Here is an 18032-nt window from a genome sequence, read left to right as displayed (position 1 = left end):
ATTGAAAACCCAGTTAACCAGTAATCTGCCCTAAACTATAAATTTTAGGTAAGAAAATAGGATGTCTAAGATAATCTGGTCACAGCTAGCAATGCTTTCTTTTACAGAAAGCAGTCTTACTTATTTCAGTCTGCTCTTGGTTCAGTATATTTTTAGACACCGTCCTTATTATTTTTGTTGACCTTTTCTGTATGCAGCCTGAAAGATTTGTATGAACGTATTTTTAGAAACACATGAAGTATACGAATGACAAAAAATATAAAGCTCACGCCTCCAACCTTTAGTTGTATAACTAGTTAGGAACTGGGCATATATTCCAAGAGCTTTAATTTCTCCTGTGTAAGTAATATATAATTTCTTTTTGCAGGAAGGCTTGCACAAATAGGCCTATGTGAAATTAGCACAAAAAACCAATCAAACCTAAAACATTATTGAAGAGAAGCTGATGTTGCGTAACTCCTTAATGGAAGATAATAATTATATGAAAAAATACAGTAAGAATTCTATTGAAAGTTCAAAGCCTCTATGCAATTCTGGATACAAGTAGGATTGCATAAAAATGCAATACCATTGAAACTCCCGTATGTCAAAACTCTGTTATTAAGTAACATATTTATCTTTTTAAATAAGTAGTTAATATTGGGATGGTGGAGACAGTAATTGAAGGCATAAATAACACTGTCCCTGCTAAGGTGTTGAGGGTGGTAAGTTGCTGAAAAGGTGCATGGTTGATTTAAAGGGTGCTGGGATCAGAATCTGCATTGGTAACAAATGTTTGCTAAATAGCAGAAAGCTCCTTTAAAACACGTTTCATAATCTGAAGAAGTGAAATATACTTATTTTTGGAAAGGGAGTCAGTATATCTTGTGTGTATCAGCTTTATCATCTCTTAAAACCAGAAAACTTGTTATTGGTCAAAGCATTGATTCTGTCTTCTTGAATTTTAATATCTTAACGGTTTGATAATAAAACTTGGCAGTACCAGTCCTCCAAGGAGAAATTTAACTTTAAAATAAAAGGTTACATTTTGGAAAATGGAGAGGAAGGCTTCAGAATTTGAAGCAGTAAAAATTTCAATGTATTCTCTGCATTTCAAATCAAAAAGTCACCAAACTAAGTCAACATTTTGTAGTTAATGCCTGAAGAGATGTATCCTTTTGTAGACCTTGCCAGGTTTTTTTCATGCATAATGAGAAATAGAGCTCTTACTGTATTATGAAAAAGTGGAGTTAGGCTAAAATAGTGTTAAGAGCTTCCTTATCTTCTAGGTAATTTCTTACTCTGAGTCCCAAATGAACCAGCAGTGTGGCTATTTTTTTGTGGTTTTAGTTATGGAAACAATTCAAAGAGTGAAAAGTCTTCAAGAAAAGACTAAAGCTAGCGTTGATACTTTAGCAGATTATTTGCTTATGAAGTGTACTTCTGTCATTTACAGGGACTTATACAAATGTACAAAATTTTGTTTGGAAATATCAACAAGATGCTAGCTTACGTTTTTGTTTTACACCGTATTTTATGCCTTATTTTATTAGAATTCTGTGTCTCTGCCTCTCAGCATGGCCACAACTTGATTTTTTCACTTGTTCTGATTCAAAATGCTACCTTTTAGGGTGTTTGGATGTATTTTATGTTCTCTGAAAAGTTAATTGAAACTTTGTAAACTTAATTTCTCCCACCACCACCATCCAGCCTGACAATAATATTATTTGTTCTCCATATAAACCTTTTTACCTGTGACAGAGGCATATGTTTTGTGGCCTTTGTACAGTAGTGAGAGCAGTGATTTGTTTATTTAATTTCTTATCTCTCTTTTCTTCCATCTGAATGTACCCTGCACCCGTGCTGCTTCTGCTTTCATAATCTGTGGTCACATGATAGGCAACCAATGGTGGAAACTGGAGAACAAGTGCTTCCAAGAACATACTTGTTTTAAAAGCTTTGTCAGATGTTCTTCCTCTTTCCCTGGTAGTAGTGTGTTTTGTTGTAAGCATTCATGCTAGTGGATTTGACAAAGATCCTGCCTGTACTGAAGATGCCCAGCAGTGCTACCTGAGTGCTTATACCTGACAGCTTTCCCAGAGCTGCATTGCCAGGGGAAGGGTGCAAAGTTAACCTCCTTGCCCTCCTCCTTTCCCCTGCTCTTGGTCTATAGATAGGGTGAAAAGTAGAGTAGGAATAACATTTTGAGAAGTACGAGAAAGAAAACTCTCAAACTGCAGTAAATTCTCTGATCCAGATGTTGCACTATAAAGCAAGAATTGCAAAACGTATTTTTCCACTTGTGAACAAACTAATAGAGAAGGATGTTTCATGATCTGCCATGAGACAGACAACACAACAGATGACTGCAGAAATATCATTCTGCTGGCTGCTTATTTCCTGGAAACAATGTCTAAGGGGAAACTGTGGAGTATTAGAGTGTAAGAAGCCAGCAGTGCTTCCTACTTTTTCTTTCCTGCTGTGGAGATAACAGAAAAGAAAAAAATTGTCTTATCATGGATTAATCAAAGATATTCTTTATGGATTCAGTAGTGGCAATCATGTTTCCCTTTGCCTTTTTTGTTTATCTGTGTTTCTTTAGGTCTTCAATAAACTTATCAGGAGATACAAATATCTGGAGAAAGCATTTGAAGATGAAATCAAAAAGGTAATGTTGGTGGCAGTCTCTTCTTAAGCGTTAATATTTTTTTACCCTACGTCTAATATAATTGCATATGTACAAATGCTGCTCTGTTATGTATTTTATTTAGCTCTGCTGGAAAAGAGGATGGAATCTACACGTGGCAGCTGTGGTCTGCAAATTTAGCTCTGTGGGAATACTGCTGGCAGAACTTGATATCGAGTAATTCTGAATTAATGCTTCCTTTGGTTGTTTTGACCAAACTCACCACCTTATCCCAGACTTTTCTGTGCAGAACTTCAATGTGCTTTGGGGGGGTATAGTTTTTAATGACAGGAAATGTCACTATCCTAATAGAGAACAACTCTCTGGTTTTTTCCATAGGATAAATGCAAAACTGCTCTGCAGAATTGCACTTGATGTATGAATATTAAACTGCTCCTGCATTGTGGAATGAGTCCTAACCACAAGTTTTTTTATTCAAGGCCATAGATACGTGCAAGAAAGTCATGACCACTGGCAGAGTGCTCAGGATTTGCTTGTTAGACTGTAGTGGATATTTGTGGATACTGTTTTGTTTTGTGATACTGACTTCTAAGGAGACAGGAGAAACATGGGTAGAAATTTTTGAAAAACAAAATACAGATTTATTTTCTCTATTTTGAGTTCCTAGTAACAGATGTAAATATCTTTTTCTAATGGCCTGAATAAGTAATAAACACTGCTGTGCTGTAAGTTAACAGGCATGCTGATAATGGCAAAAACTGTCCTGTGACTAAAATGCCTTGTTTGTTAAAAGTGTGTTTCTATATTATTTAAACATTGGAAAGATTGCTGCAAGGATCAGTGAGGGTAAGTCTGGAGCATGATGCCTCACCACCACCTCTGAGTAAATTTGGCTCTTGATTTATCCATTCTTGCTCATATAGGAAATTATTTTTGCGCTTGTGGCCAGCATGCCTATTAACTGGTGCTGATTGCTCAATACATCGTTCTAAAGACCTAAATTTACTTCTATCCCCACACAAATCTAGTGTTCTTGCTGTTAATTACTATAATCATTGACATGAGAAGCGCTGACTCATAGCATTCAAGTTTCAGAGAGTGTTCAGCATATTAAGCAAATGCCGTGTCAATTCAAGCCGCCTCCTCTCTCTTCTGTAACTTGCTTGGTTTTGAATCCTCTAAGTTTCTAAGAATTCACTTTGCAAGCTCAATGACAAGATGAGACTATGGTTAATATATAATAATTTGACTCTTCAGCTGAGGAACAAGTGCCTCTGATGTGAAGATTAACTATAGTGTAGCTTGAGAGAAAGCAGTCATTTAAGGTACAGTGTGACTGGAGTCGTGCTACTCATTTAAAGCCATTGGAAGCATCCTAGCTGTGCCAGCATGGGGTCAGAGTGGGCTTGTTCACCTTGCAGACTGAAAATCTCAATTTTATGTACATGCTTTTTGTATAGTTTTTAGTGTCACGTTAAATCTTGTATGACAAATCATGAGATCGCGTTCGTGTGGTCGTCCTAGGCTGGGGGGTTAATTGCCATCTGCCCTTCCTTCGTCGCCCTTAGTGCTGGTGCAGATCTTGCCGTGCCTCCTGGGGACCTGGACTTTCGGGATGGGTGCCAGATGCACTCCATTCCTTGGTTAATGCAGTTTATCGGAGAATTAGAAATTAGGAAGGTGGCTGTGAAGGTTTGCACCTGTGTATTGCACCTGTGCTGTCATTGCCTCAAAACCCTTGAGGGCTATTTGTGGCTGCCTTCTGCTTACCTTCTCCCTCCCTCTGCTCATGTCAACCCATACTTCAAGTGGCTGTCATCTCACTGATGAGGCTGCTGGGGTTTTAACTATTTAATATTTTAATCACTGGGTGCAGTAATGTGTACGAGAGCGGCTGCCCGTGAAGACGGTCACAAGATAGATACGTTAATGTTTCTAGAAGGGGTTTCCACAAGATTTAGTGGTTCAAAGACTCTACTGCAGTTGGACTATGGTTAGAAAAGCAAGAGAGCAACTCCTCGATGTTGTTTCGTGGGTCATTGTCCCAGCAATGAAAGTGATTTTTCTGGCAGGTTCATTAGGCAGCTAAAGCACTTGGGGGAAAACTAGCTCTTCTCACAAAAGGTCACGCTAAAAAAACCCAAGGCCATGCCAGCAGTTTCACTCTTAAGAACCAGATGGTGTCAGTGGAACTTCTCTTTCAAGAGAGGTTGTCTTAGATGGCAGTATCTGTACAAGTATTTACTTTATGTCTTCTAGTGCATAATTTAGTCATTTTATTTTTGTCATTATTATATTCTGTCATTATTGCTTCCCAGCACCTTTCCCTTTTGTGTCTGCTTCCAGCTTTCAAATATTTTTTCTTGTCTCCCCCCAAAAATTGCAAATTATTCTTTCTCTAGTGACATAAGCAAACTGTACATCTAAATTTTACATCTAAATTATTTTGTGCAAGCAATTTCCACAGAAGGCAAGGATTTTTAAGTGCATTGCACACCTGCTGGTTTTTAATATAGGCACCTTAAGTTCATACAGCACTGACCAGTGTTTCTGCATAGACTTACGACAACATTTTGCAATAATTTAAGTAAAATACTCAGTTCCAAATTTGCATTCATCTTTCTTACATATCTCTTTCTGTTCAGGTCAGCGAATGAATCATGCAGTATTATCTATGTAGTATGTTAGTTTAAGTAGCATTCTGTATAGTTTTTTATTATAAAAATCAGGATGAAGTACAGATAAGTACATTTTTGGTCTTAACTGCTAAAAATTACTGAGTCATATGAGGACGTGTGAAGTACTGAGAGATGTTATGAGGTCCTCTGTTTGTGTTCCTGTTTTTCTAATGAAAGAACCCTAAATCAAGCTGGGAATTACAAAATAAGAGGAGACTAACATTCTGAGATCAAATGGGGAGTAAACAGAGATGCTTTAAGTCAGCTACGTGAAAGGCAAGAATCAGTCAGCGGGTATCTGTTGTTACATTAGCTGCCTTCCCCTTTGCTGACAATTCAGCGCTGTCTACAGATGTGACAAACTGTCAGATGCTAAAGCAACAGAGCACGTCAGATAATGAAGATATAAAAGACACCACACTCCCTGTGTGGATAAAATTCCTTAATTTTCACTATTAAGGTTTCCAGATCGCAAGAGGAGAGCAGAAGCACTTGTTTCTCTTGTATGCTTTTTAACGTTGCCTGCTTTTCTTTACTTGTGTGTATCTTTTATGCCCAGGATTTGTGCCTAAAAGATTTTTTCTTTAAAGACAAAAATAGCATGGAACAGCACATTGGGTCTGGTCTTGTGCTTATTAGGCGTTCTGAACTCCCACTTAAATAGGTGGGAGTTCTTATAGCTATGATAGAAATACAAAATGGTGAGCCAGAACTGCGCATTTTATGCCTGGAATCAGTCTGTATCTGTAACAAAAGCAGTAATGCCAGTGCTTGGCTAACAGCAGGGAAGCATCAGCTTGGAGAAGTTTCTGTGGGTGGTTTGGTACTATTCTGAAGTGACTTGGACATTTTGTGACTTCCCTGCTGAGGTCTGTAATCGTGATGGTAAAAGAAGAGCTCTTAAAGTAATCAGCAATAAAAATCTGAAACGACAGCTTTGAACAGAACATTTTGTTCTTTTTGATGGTTTTTAAGTGGGTTTATTAAAGGTTTTGATACTTCCTGTCACCCAGTCTCCCCCAAAATTAGTCTGTGTTTCACAATTGCTTGAAAGTATAGAATAATATCCTGAACAGCAGAGAACTACATGTGTAAGTTTATTGGAGCTGCTTTTCAAAAATATTAGTAAAACAAAGATTATGCTAGTAGCACCAGCAGTACTTTAAGCAGATGTGTAGAAGACCAGATCCCTGCTCAAAATACACTGCAGTGGGGTACTGTTCAAGAACCGTAATTCAGGTTCATTCCAAGAGACTTGCAAGGAGCATGCTTCAAAGGAAAGGGAAGAGGATGAGGCTGTGAACTTTATAGATACATCATTTCAGACCTTCGGAGACATTTCAACAAATACAGATTTCTCAAAGCTAGAGTTGATAAATGTTTGGATGTTCTTCTCTTAGAATCCTTCTCCAGCTTGGACTATGTAACTCTGGCTTTGCAGCTGGATTTACTGCTGTTGTTGCTTTCATGGCTCAAATCTAACATGAATGGGTATAGCTGTTCATGTTCTACCCTACTGACAAAACCTAATGGAAGTTACAGCTCAGAACTATGTCAAAACCTGGTCTGTCGTGTTAAAGTAGTCAGCGTGACCACTTTCTAATAGAAATCCTCATCTGTTGCTTATATGGAAGCAGAAGGAAAAAGCGTTAAGTAGGCTACACAGAAATGTAAAGCTGTTTTGTCTTTAACAGCCTCAGTACTGAATGAGCAAAAGGTCTAATTCCAATTTTTTCTTATGCAGATCTCATTTTGGTACAGTATTGTTGATAAAACTTGTATAAAGAAAGCTTTAAGTCCCCAGGCCTCCACTTTATGCTAGGCTTGTGTTGAAATTTTGTAAAAATGTTTTCAGTCTTCCCATTAAATGTGGCCCTGGAGTTCCTTTACCTGCACCACATTATATATACCAATTAATTGCTGCATTTGGAAATACAGCACACCACTTGTTTCTTATCCATATATTTAGAAATAATAATTCCATTCATCTACATCCCAAATTTTCATACATTTTTTGGTTGTGAGTCACAGTTTGTTGAAATAAAATTACAACTTGAGATTTTACAGTTTCATAATTTTTCTTTTAAGCTAAAACTGCATGTTGCAATCATTTGGCTGAAGCCCACTAAAAACCCCCAAATGATTTGTCTGTGGTTGAATCATTCAGGCCTGTGTAAGCTATAATTTAAAGCTGATGTTATTATGTAAGTACTACCATATGAATGAGGGTTTTTTCAGTTCTGTTCACTGATACAGAGCAGAGCTATCCATAAAACTCTGCATGAGTTTTAATAACTTTCTTCATTAGTTATCTGGATTTTTAAAATATCACTGCATTCAGAAAGCTTTACAGTTAATGATAAACTGCTTACATATATTGGAGAGGAGTTCTCACTGTCCATGGTAACTAACAGGCACAGGGACATGTCTGATATTCTGTCCCTTTGTATAAGTAGGTTTTGCTAATTAAGAAATACCCTTACTTTGGAAACTGGGTGGGATTTTTTCATCAGAATCAGCTGTTTTGCTTTGATTGCATCTATGCTCATTTGGAGAAGGAAAAAGGGTGTCATGACAGAAGAAGGTGGCTGAATAAAGTACTGGTAGCTGAAGAAGGAAATGAGAATTCCTTTTTAACTCTAGAAATGGATGTCTGCAGGGTTTTTTCTTTTTTTCTTTTGTGTGGTGACAGTAAATTTGTAAGCTAGCTTCTGATGGAGTAAGCAGCTTTTTGCAATGAATGAAGCTGCTCTTTGCTGTCTAGTGTCCTTTTTCCCATCACCCATATTGTGATTGCTACCAACATGTTAACAAAACATTGTTAGCGGTAATGCTATCAACAAAATCTCATTTCGCGTAAGTTTTTTCCTGATGTGAAGAAAAAGAGGTGTAATGTACTTCAATATGCTTTCAAGTCATTAATTTTATTTTAACATATGAAATTATGATATTTAAATAGACTCAATTGCAAGTATGTAGTTCAGATCTTCTAGTGCTTAAGATGGTGAGATTTGTAATTTTTTCTCAAGCTGCTTGTTTCCTCTTGTAGTTAGTAGTGGGAATGGTGAGGTCTTAAAGCAGCTTTTGTTCCTGTCTGTCCTTTGTCAGCTTTATCAAGAATGTCTGAACTTGAAATATATTTCTTATTTTAGCCAATAGAAAATCTGTTGTAATTGTGCTGTGTTCCTTTCCCCAAAAGGAAAACAGGAAACTTTCTCATCCTTTTATTGTTCACATGAGCAATAGTTTTTGTAAGCTAGAAAAGTAACTACAACTCTATGGGGCTTAGTCTGAAGTCAGAAGATGTGAGTGGCAGGGTCCTGTCAGCCTGTTGAAATCACGAAGTCTGTGATCCTGTAATTTCTGTGGGTCTCAAGCATTTAACAAGCACTTTTATTTTTACACATGTATATGCGTATTTGGAGAAGACAGACCTTGTCTCCCTGAGTAAGACTGTATTCCACATGCTTGCATCCTTACAGAAAGTGAAATTGTAAGTGATCAGCGAAATGGCACTGCCATGCTTAAGGACAGATTTTGACGTGATTGCTATTAATTACAGTGGGACTTCTTGAGAAATAAGCAATAAACTGTCTGCTAATGTTCATCTCTACCTGTTATCATTGCCTATGGCTCAATTTTTTTTTATTTTTTTTTTCCCTCGTCCGACCCACAGCTTCTGCTGTTTCTTAAAGCCTTTACTGAGACGGAACAGACAAAGCTGGCAATGCTTTCTGGCATCCTGTTAGCCAACGGGACTCTTCCTGCTACAATTTTAACAAGCCTCTTCACTGACAACATAGTCAAAGAAGGTAATTTTCTATATGATCTTTTTTCTTACACTAGCTTTCATCAGAGATGTATTTTATTGCAACATTTTATATGTTGGAAGCCTATAACTGTGCAATTGAAATCAGTATTTTAAAGCAGAAGTGTATACAGATGGCAATGCTCAACATACTTTGTGAAATCTAATAAGAGAGCAGTCAAACATAGGGACAAAAGCAACAAAATCAAAACTAAAACCAAAGGATTTATGTTTTTTGGAAGTTATACATGTGTGTGCAAAATTGTAGAATATATGTATTATTGTGATACTATAAAAGTGTGCAGTGTAACATGTATTCCTGAGATATGCCCACTAATATTTTTTCAAGTGTTGCCAATGTCTTGTGCATGTGAGTGTGAAGTGGGACAGAGAGCACATGCAGGCCAACCGGATACTGCAGAAGGAAAAAGAAAAATTCAAACCCTTATTTTGCCTTCATACCAGTAGCGATCAGTGTTTGATACACTTTCCCATGGACTTGTATTTACCATATGATGAGTAACTGTTCTTTCAATCTTTAGGATATAATGCCTTTTTGAGATGACTTTTTTTCTTTTTTTCTTTTTTTTTTTAGGGTTTTTATTTAGTTATTTATTTATAGCCATCTACCTTGGAGTCCTGATTTTCCAAACAATGTCTTTCTCTGCCAGTTACTGATTGCCTTGCAATAATTGCAAATGCACTCTCAGTGTTGAAGAGTTTTCGTGAAATCTTTTTGGTTTTATTAAAGAGCTATGTATTAGCTAAAAATGTATTCTAACTTTCTGTTTTTTTAAAAAAAATATTCTAACTTCATGTTCTCATTTGCAACAAGCTAACCACTACATTTGTTTTCTAAATGCTGCGTAAAGAAAAGCCACAGCTGCAGCTTTGCTCTGTCATCACCCACAGCTTTTGGGATCAGAATTAAACTGGGAGAAAATTCAAACAAAAGCACTAATCCATGTCTTAGGGTGATGGCCTGAAATGTTTTTAAATCAAAGTCTATTCCTAATTACGGGAATACAAGAGGCATCTGAAAATGCACATTTTTAGAAGTCAAGTAATTTGTTTAATTTAAAATTTAACATTTTCAGAATACAATTGTTATGTACAAATCCTAGAACAAATTCCATTTGCATTATAAATGTAAGTTTCTAGGAGCTCTAAGCTTTTGTCAGGAGCTTACATATACTTTTGGTTCTTGGTTTATATATACTAAAAATGTACCTGTATCAGCATTTGAGGAAAAGATTTTTCAATCAGTGTTCTGGAGTAACTCTTATGGAAGAATAATGAAAGATGTGACGATAAACGAAAAGCAGGAGAAAGATCAAGGCTTAAAACAGGTAGATCATATGAAAATAAACTTGATACTTTCTTTGATTTACAAAAAATAGTGCAGGCGAGTGAGGTTAAAATATATGAGAAAAAAATTACCTGAGGGTGTTGTTGATCGGCATGGCAATTGTAACATTGGGAAAGAATTGGCTGAAGGGGAGAGAGGATAGATTGTGCTAATAGGAGATCTATCAAGTTTGAGGACAAATACCTAATTCATTTTAGGATTACTTTTTTTCAGTGTTGTCATTACTTTTACTGTGATGTATAGATGGGAAAAATGTCTTTTGGGGATGGCTGAATATTTCTAGCAGAGACAGAAAGGTCTAGGCAGTGGTGAAATCTCATCAGGGTTAAGTGTACCCTTATTGTGACCCATGCTGAAAAAACAGTGCAAATGCAAAGAGCAGCTAATGGGGTTAATCAATCAAATGAATGGCTGAAGTGGCTTTCTGTAAATAGGGGGAAAAAAATACCACAGAAAAAGAGCTATTTAAAGGAAAAGACAGTGACAGCACATGAATAGGAACTCGCCAATGGTAAATTTGGACTGTAAGTTAGAAGTAAGTTTGAAATCATGGGGTGTGAAGCCCTAGAACAACCTCCTTCTAAGATTTGTACTGGTATAACACTTGTTTTGTTTTACGCTAAAACTTGCAAAAGGGTTTAGAACGTGGGCACTGGGGACAGCGCTTGGTGACAGAGACCAGACAGTTCCAATCAGTGTTGGTATTGAACTTACAAGCACATCAGATATGCCAAACTGTGTCTGCAGGTTCAGAAGTTACAGGTGGACGTTATGCCTAGGTCCTGTCTTGGTTGACCAGGCTTTGTCAGTCTAGACTAGTCAGCCTGCAGTGCTTATGGTTGCTGCATCATGCTGGTTTCACTTGGGACCTGCTATGCAACATGTAAAACAAGCCCAAAGTAGTATTTATAGGCCTCTCTTGCGTGGTATCGCGCATCTATAGTTGCATACAGTACTTCTCTAAGGACTGTGCTTTATGACTAAGCTCTTGACATAAGGTTGCCAAAGCTGTCATAACAGTCAAGATCTGTAATGGATGTTGATGAAGTTTATGCTGCTCCGGGAATAATCTTTTCTTGTTTGATGACTCATTTAGTCAATGTATCCTAGAAATAAAAAGAATGGATATCTATCTATAAAGTGGCTAAGAATGACGAAGCTACTTCCTACCAGTAGGTCCCATCTAGCTCTCAGAACTTCAGGACTGTTTGGAAGTGAAACAGAAAATTACAATGACTGGCTGTAGCATAGTATACCGTCTTTGGTATACCAATCTTTGAACAATTGAATAGAGATGGGCAATACACAATGAAAAGATTCTTCAAACCATCTAGCATACTTCAGAAAATAAAAACTGCATTAAAGAAAAAAAAAAAGAGCATTTCAGCTCTACGTGCCTGGTCCTGTTGTCATGAATGTATTTTCATTCCATACTCTTGTAACCATTTTGTAACCTTGTAATTCCTATAAACGTCTCTAATTCATGTTGAAAATTGCTGAAGCATGTTTTGTGTTTTTTTTCCTCAAACAGGGATTGCAGCCTCTTTTGCTGTAAAGCTTTTTAAAGCATGGATGGCAGAGAAAGATGCCAATTCTGTTACCTCTGCTTTAAGAAAAGCCAACCTCGATAAGAGATTGTTAGTAAGTACAAAATATTTTCAATAATCCTTATATCGCCTTAGGAAAGAAGGAAATAAAATGCAGATGGTAGTTTGCTGTAAGCATGCTAACTCCCCCTCAGACTTCCTTAGCGTTTTTTAAATATTTTGAATCACAGCAATATTGTTATGGCTGCAGCATTGATACAGGTTCAAGAATATTAAATATCACACATTTTTACATTCTGTCTCTATTTTTCCTGTAGTTAAATGCTTTCTGAAAGACTATATAAATGGGACTTGGAATTAATTAAATGTTTTTTTCCTAAACACTGCTAACCAAACACATACCACCAGCAACTGTGCATGAGGATTTTTTTTTAAATGTGTTACTTTTGTAAATAATAAATAAAGGGCTATGATTAGAATATAAGTTTCCAAAGCAACAGTGTTTAAATAGTATAGCAAAAGCACAGTAAGCTAATTTTCTGCAGCAGTAGCCATCTGGGTAGCATAAATGATCCTGCAGTGGTGACAGCAGACCTAGTAGGAGCAATGCAGGAAGGCTTTCAGCCTTTGGACTCAAAACCTATGTTCTGGGTTTGTAGCAATGGCCTGAGGTATTTAGAGTATATATTAATATGCAACGAAGTCATGTGCCTTTCTCTCCCAGTGTCTTTCTGAAGATCAATAGGGTTTTTTAATCCTCAGAAAGATTGCTACTGTGATAATCCAGTCAAATGCGCTACATCCTGTGCAGGACTGCCTGGAGAACTTCAGCAGTATTTCCTGTTTCTACCTCAATCATTTATGATTAGGCAAGAATCCTTCAAAAGCGAAGCCACCTCCCACACCCCTTGATCTCTTCAATTTGTATTTGATTTTAAGAGTCCAAGTCATAAATAACTTGCCATAAAGCTAGGAATTGGGCTAATTACACTGTTTATTAGAGAGGGGGAAAAAAGCAAACTGCATCTTATTTCTATTTCAAGCTTGACTGACTTAAACTTTCAGCTGTTGGCTCTCATTATGCTGCTGTGTTAAACAACTATAAAGTATCAGATGATGTTGCCTAGCATAGATGCTTTCATGAAAATTTCTTCTTAATCTCATTTTCAGTAAGTAAACAGATCGAGGGTCTCTAGCTTCTTTTTAAAAAAAAGTGCTATCCATCCCACAAATCATTGTTAGACACCACGAACTGGACGGTGAGCAAATGCGATTGAATCCTTGCCAGGATGGGGCATTTGCTCTAGCAATTTGTAGGAATAATTTTTAACTTTTCTAAGTAGCTGGACTTACGTAAATCATAGATCAACAGTGTCTATGAATTAGAAATGCCTACAGGAGTTACTGTTAACAGTACATAATGGATTTTGTGATTTTTGTTAAATGATGCATTAGTGGTAATCATTGCTCAGCGGAGTAGCGACATCAGGCCAGGGTGCCTGTATTGCTAAGTGCATTTTTCTTAAGAGGTAAATGTGTGGACACACTGGAGGGCATGGTAAATGTGCTTTGCATAGAATGGCTTTACCATCTATTCCTTTGTAGTTTCCCTACAAGACTCTTGGAATTTGGAAAAGGTGTAGTTTCTCTGAGGACTGTTTTGAGTGACATCTTAAGCTCACAGCTGTTCATAAGTTCATGCACTTCATGTGGAGAGGATGTTAGGTTTTTTGCGTAACTGACCATCACTTTGCCCTTCACTATAATGAAACACAACATTATGAAGTGTTGACTTTTTCAGTGTTAATACAAGCATTGACTCTTTAAGTGCAATACCAGGTGATTCCCACTGTTCATTCTTAAAAAATGTTCTTTCCATTCTGTCAAGAGTCACAGTTGGTTATTTATTTTAACAGAGAACATTCCTGTCTTTTTAGGAACTATTTCCAGCCAACCGGCAGAATGTGGACCATTTTGCCAAGTATTTTACTGAAGCAGGTCTAAAAGAGCTCTCAGATTTCCTTAGAGTTCAGCAGTCACTGGGGACTCGTAAAGAACTTCAAAAAGAGCTACAAGAACGTCTCTCTCAGGAATGCCCAATTAAAGAGGTAAAGAGTGGTTTTTTACAACCTCTGTTTATATAATCATAGTCAAAGACTTAAATCAACATTAGGTACAGAGGAACAGATAGAAGCGCCTCATAGATTTCCTCTGTTTTTCTTTAAATTGTTTTAATTTATTCATCAGTTCACTCTGTGCTTAAGACTAAAGCAACAAACCATCCTCTGGATTTGCAGGTGCAGCTGACTGGGGTTTTTTTTTTGTTGTTCAGTTATGCTTGATGAGAATATATTTCATTTAATTGCTTTAACTGTTAGGTTTGAGAAGAGGAACAAAACTGGCAGTCAAGTAATAGTAATGTTGCTAAATAAAAACATGCTAAATTCTTCCTTTTTATTATTCTCGTTCTAATTTTATTTCTTATTACTTCTATACCATGGTGTTATTTGTAAATGACTGCAAGTATTTGGTAAGTCAGCATCATTTCTGGTTGATAGGAAATGTTGCTTAAGACAGCAGTTTATTTCCTGCTGCAGGTAGTGCTTTACGTAAAAGAGGAAATGAAAAGAAATGAGCTGCCAGAGCCAGCAGTGATCGGTCTCCTGTGGACATGTGTAATGAATGCTGTGGAATGGAACAAGAAGGAAGAGCTGGTGGCAGAGCAAGCCCTCAAACATCTAAAGGTTCGTGCATTGGTGAAGAGGGGAAGGGCTGCAGTGAATTAACAGAAGACATTGTACAGCTGTCAAATTTTTACCTTTTTAAATCCGGGAGATTGAGTCTCGAGGGCTGACACTGAGCGCACCGAGCATTGGAGTGTCTTGTGTGCAGTCCCTTCTCCTTTAGTCAAATTAATGCAAAATTGAAGTAGTTCAGATAATTGAATGCCCTAAGGTATACAGTGCAGAGAACCAGGGCAAGCTCAGGTGGTCACAGCCTGAGCGCTCTGCATTGCGCTTTCTCAGTGCACTGGATCCTGAGAGGCTCCTTGCCTTGGGGACAGTGCTAAGCAAATGCTGAGACTCAGCCCTGCTCAGACCTGACCAGTAAGCCTGCAGGAGCTGCCTTTGCAGTGTCTTTGCCAGAAGCAAAGTAGCTCTGGGAGCATAGTGAGGTGGCACCTGTGCTGACTTTGCACAGAGCTGGTTAGATCCAGGCGGTACTACTGAGCTCAGAATCTGTGAACTGGTTGTTGCCAATGTTGACTGTGGGAGCTGGATACTCGTCAACTTGTCAACTAATAAGCTAGGAGCTGGTTGGAGAGCATGTGCACTGTATGGTGTGGTTACTCTGATCCAGGTACTGTCCTGGTGGATAAGAGAACTGAACGCATAGAAAGACGGGCTGTAGTTTGCTAAGTGATGGATGACAGATTGCAGTATCACAGTTGCACGTTACAAAAACTCTTATGGCCTTGGAGTGGGGAAAAAAAAAAAACCAAACCCGAAAACAATGCAGAAGCATCAGAGTCATTGCAATGGTTGGTATTCCTCATCTAAGTCTGAAGGAATTGTGCGGTGCAAGACACTTGAACTGAGAACAGAGGCAGAGAGGTTTTTCAGCAGAATTAGTCTTTTTAAGCTGGTAAACCAGCTTAAAAAAAGAGAATACTCCCTCATAGCCAGGGCTGCAAAGATTTGCCCTAGGACAGAAACAATCTGTACTTTATTCTTTATGGTAAAATGGATCTTAAGCTTGATCTGAATTCCTTTTTTGTTCATATTGGATGCTTCTCCATATTGGGAGTTCCCACTTTGGTTTAGCTCCTACTGCTGCTGTCCTTTCATCTGAATTTAGTTTCCCAAGAGTGACATCAGTCATCCTAGAAATGCAGTCGCTTGAGATCTTGTGTTGTCTTTGGTAAAACTGAAGGCCTTGAAGTCTTCTCAAGTGACCCAAATAGCAGTAGAAAGACAAGATAGTTTCCAGAAGGAGGAGAGACATTGTTTTTCTTGTTCTTTTGATGTAAAAATTGATCATATCTCTTTGAGTTGTAACAGAGTATCCATTGAGATTTATTGTATAGTACTGCAGGGCAAATTAACAAACACTTCTTGGAATATTTGAACATTGGGAAGAGAGAAACATAGCTGGTTTTGTACAAATATTGTCTGGCTGCTTAGTCCTATGAATCTCACTGACCCAAGCCATCAGCTATGTATGTAACCCTACTAAATTAGGTAAGGCATCTTGCCTATATAAGATAGGCATTTTTCTAGCTACGTGCACTGTCTGTAAACAGAGGACAAGTTTGTATGGGGTAGGTATTATTGGCACTTACAGGTAAGATTTTAACAGAAGTAGTAGAAATAGAAATTTAGACTTTGCTAGCTACTTTACATTTCATTGTTCAACAATGAACAGCATTTGTTTCACATCCTTCATCTATGGATATGTAGAGACAGATCTTGGATTCCTCCCTTTGGGCTCTCAGCTGACCCAATATGTGAGCCAACTGCAGAAATCAGATTAAAACTGACACAGAGCCTAGTTCCTGTGCCCTCCTGTGTGTCAACATGCCCTGAAACAGTCATGGAGTTGTTTCACCCTGGTGGCGTGAGTCAGGATGCGTATCAATACGTACTTGACATTGGACATGCCAAGTGGTGGGATTTATTCTCGTATGGCTGTACCTGACAGATAACTTTCACAAAGCACAGTTCCCAAAGCTTTGACATCTGGGTACCAGTCTCTTGAATTTATTAGATTTCTTTTAGTACGCTGTATACGAGGGACCCCTGAAAAGATGTACCAAGGCATAGAATATTAACCTAGTTTACAGTTCTTCACAAGCTGTACTGGATGGGTGACTTCCTAATGGAGGTGGTGGGCAGCCATGGACCAGTAAACACTATGTGTACCATCTGCATGGCAGAACCGTCAGAAGCTGAACTCAGGAGGAGATGGGGCAAGCTGTTGAACCCTGAATCTTACAGGATGAGCTCCTCATCGTCCTAGTAACCTCACCAGGACACTGGGGCTTAGCCCCTAGGCCACCTTTAGTGCCAAGAAAAGACGTTCCCCATGGGTGGGAAAATCCTCCAGGCAATTTGCACTGCAGGCAAGGCTGTGGTGTGAGCTTCACAACACTGCAGCTGCTGACCTGCTGCTACCTAACGTGAGGCAAATGGAAAATAATGCCAGTAAGCTCAGCCAGCAATGAGAGGAAGCTAATTTTATGGTTCCTTACTCAGGCACTTGTGAAGCTTATAATTTTATGTCTGTACCAGTTGAGTGAGAGGAAAGCAAAGGGAGTCAGATGTGGCAAAACAAAGTTATCTTACTTCTAAATTGAAAAGAGAGGATTTTTATTATAAATTAGTTAACGCTTACACACAGTAGCACTCCACAAACCTGTGGATGGGAGTGGGTTCTGCTGATGCTGTTAAATAAACAAAAAGCAGCATCTATTGCTCTGTCTCCCTGCAACTTGCCTAGATACCAGCTAGATGCTTCCAGGGCCAGAAGGCAGGAAAACTCAGCCTCTGGTGTCAGCTCCATCTTGTCATTTCTCATAGTTACTTTGTAAAGGAGTTTCTTCCAAAAGTAATAATACTGTCTGCCTGCCTAGCTGCTCTTGTTACAGTTGCTGTGTGATTCCATAGAATTAGTGAGGTTGGAAAAGACCTTTAAGATCATCAAGTCCAACCGTTAACCTAGCACTGCCAAGTCCACCACTAAACCATGTCCCTAAGCGCCACATCTACGCGTCTTTTAAATACCCCCAGGGATGGTGACTCCACCACTTCCCTGGGCAGCCTGTTCCAGTGATTGACAACCCTTTTGGTGAAGAAATTTTTTCCTAATATCCAATCTAAACCTCCCCAGCACAACTTGAGGCCATTTCCTCTTGTCCTATTTCTTGCTCTTTCTTTAAATTAATAGCTAATAACTATTTTGCAAAAGACATTCTGGACTTTTCAAATTTTAGTTGATTTTCATG

General features: G+C 38.2%; 1 protein-coding gene across 3 annotated transcripts in view; it reads left to right on the top strand.

The window, feature by feature from the left end:
• BZW2 (basic leucine zipper and W2 domains 2) overlaps window positions 1-18032 on the top strand; it is a 59681-nt gene that overhangs the window by 31752 nt on the left and 9897 nt on the right. For 2 of the 3 annotated variants that reach the window (XM_054816317.1, XM_054816316.1), the window contains exons 5-9: window positions 2582-2647; window positions 8981-9116; window positions 12013-12122; window positions 13966-14136; window positions 14626-14772. In XM_054816317.1, the coding sequence (XP_054672292.1) occupies window positions 2582-2647; window positions 8981-9116; window positions 12013-12122; window positions 13966-14136; window positions 14626-14772 (630 nt within the window). Of the gene's footprint in view, window positions 1-2581; window positions 2648-2818; window positions 2843-8980; window positions 9117-12012; window positions 12123-13965; window positions 14137-14625; window positions 14773-18032 lie in introns of those variants that run through there. The other variant, XM_054816318.1, reaches the window with a different exon arrangement.

Source organism: Grus americana, chromosome 2 (genome assembly GCF_028858705.1).
Source record: "Grus americana isolate bGruAme1 chromosome 2, bGruAme1.mat, whole genome shotgun sequence".
In the NCBI taxonomy this organism is placed as follows: Eukaryota; Metazoa; Chordata; class Aves; order Gruiformes; family Gruidae; genus Grus; species Grus americana.
The sequence above is the reverse complement of the archived record's forward strand: the minus strand, read 5'-3'. Positions and strand labels throughout refer to the sequence as shown.